The sequence below is a fragment of the Priapulus caudatus genome, unplaced genomic scaffold (assembly GCF_000485595.1).
Source record: "Priapulus caudatus unplaced genomic scaffold, Priapulus_caudatus-5.0.1 Scaffold421, whole genome shotgun sequence".
Lineage (NCBI taxonomy): Eukaryota > Metazoa > Priapulida > Priapulimorpha > Priapulimorphida > Priapulidae > Priapulus > Priapulus caudatus.
This window is the reverse complement of record NW_014577482.1, coordinates 369,667-371,383: the sequence shown is the minus strand read 5'-3', so window position 1 is coordinate 371,383 and position 1,717 is coordinate 369,667. Positions and strand designations below refer to the sequence as shown.

The following is a 1,717-nucleotide window of genomic DNA, read 5'->3' as shown; positions in this document are numbered from 1 at the left end:
ATGAATCAAGAGTTATCTGTATGTGTGTGAAAAATCTAGTTTTATTCATATACGAGGGCACAGTAATATATTCAGCTCGGTTTATTTAATTTACAAGTTTGTTGTTCTGTCTACATCTGAAGGATTTGCCATGCAGACTAGAGATGCCTCATTATGCGTGGTAACATCTATAATTACATTCTAACAATAAAACTTTTTTTTACAATCCATTCTTGTGAATTTATATAACAATTTACATCAATTTGCAAATCGTTAACAAGCCATTCACATGATAAATATCTTTGTTGCAGATATAGTCTTATAAATCATAGATTTTAGCTAATGCAGGGTTAGCCATAATCAGGAATGAAAATGACCGGTAAAGAAAAACACTGAAACCCCCCCCCCCCCCGAGGCGGGGGAGGGTGTGGGATTTTGCCTCTCCTTTATCGGTGTCTCTTTCGACAATGTCTTTGTGCTTTATTTTTTGGCCAGAAAATGCCATGATTTCTGCATAGAATACATGTACGTCCACGCACAAGAACCAGCGTGCAACCCAGGGTACACTAAAAGGTCACCTCTGGCTAGACTGGTTAGCGGCCGCACTGTTTGTCGCAGAGCGTGAGGCCGGATACCAGTCTACCCTTCGGCAAAACAATAAAGCCCGGCGCACATGTGAGTTATTTTACTCAAGTAAAATGACGCACGAGTCGAGTAAAATAACTCACGTGTGCGCCGGGCTTAAGGTGGCTTGCTGCCAGCCGCAGTAGACGATCGATAAACCGTGTGCCAGTACATATGCCCGTGGTATAATACGAATGCTGCACGTGAACTCGGAAAAAAACGGAAAACGCGGAAACAATTCTGGGATCGGGGGAAAAAGCGGAAATCCGTTGAAACACGGAAAATTTTCATGCCTGCATAATTCTACAGAACTTGCATAACACGAGTCTAATTTTAAAAGGGGTGAAACATGACATCGACTACTGAGGGGTGTACACAACAATTATTCATAACTGTTGGTTACCATGTGCTCTCTTGACTGGCATTCAGTCGCAAAGCCAGAAACTAGTGAAGAGATAGCGTGCAATACTAGCAAGTACAATCCAGCTGATATTTAACTCCCAGTTACTTAATATAACTTTAATTGGTAAAGCACAATTACAATTCAAGAAACATTTATCATCAGGCATCTGCATTAAGTTGTCTGCCACTGAGTAGAATTTTTTCTCCAGGCTTGAATGCAGGCATGCCGAGGTATGGACAGCTGGCACACCGGAATGCATCGCCCAAGTAGCACTGAAAAATATACATGGTATATTATAGAACATATATGATATATTATATATATATATAATTGCAACAGCAGTACTGGCAGGGATGTGTTCCTGACTCCGGGAGATCACCATCAAAGCATGTACACCATGTCCTAAAAGCTCAGATGATATCAGGATAAAATACAATATCATATGTATCAATTGAGTTATGTGAAAGGGATGCTCCCTGCCCTTATACTCCAGTACTCCCTCAGCAGCGGTTTTTCAATAAACTCGTGGCAGTACAGTTTCAATGCTTTATACACTGATCGCTGGCACACAATGGTGGACAATACAGAATCTCAGCTTGTAGGCTTCACAGGCCCGTAGCCAGCTTTATATTGGGGGGGGGGGGTTCGTTTTTCAATGTTGGCAATTTGCTCGGCAGGGGCGTGTACAGGATTTGTACCAGGGGTAGTCTA

At 41.9% G+C, this 1,717-nt stretch overlaps 1 protein-coding gene across 1 annotated transcript in view; it reads right to left on the bottom strand.

Annotated features, from left to right (window-relative positions):
• Window positions 1-693: 693 nt before the first annotated feature.
• LOC106810219 (anamorsin homolog) overlaps window positions 694-1,717 on the bottom strand; it is a 4,202-nt gene continuing 3,178 nt past the window's right edge. Inside the window, 1 exon segment of the mRNA XM_014813503.1 lies at window positions 694-1,278. Coding sequence (XP_014668989.1) covers window positions 1,165-1,278 — 114 coding nt within the window. The 3' untranslated portion in view covers window positions 694-1,164.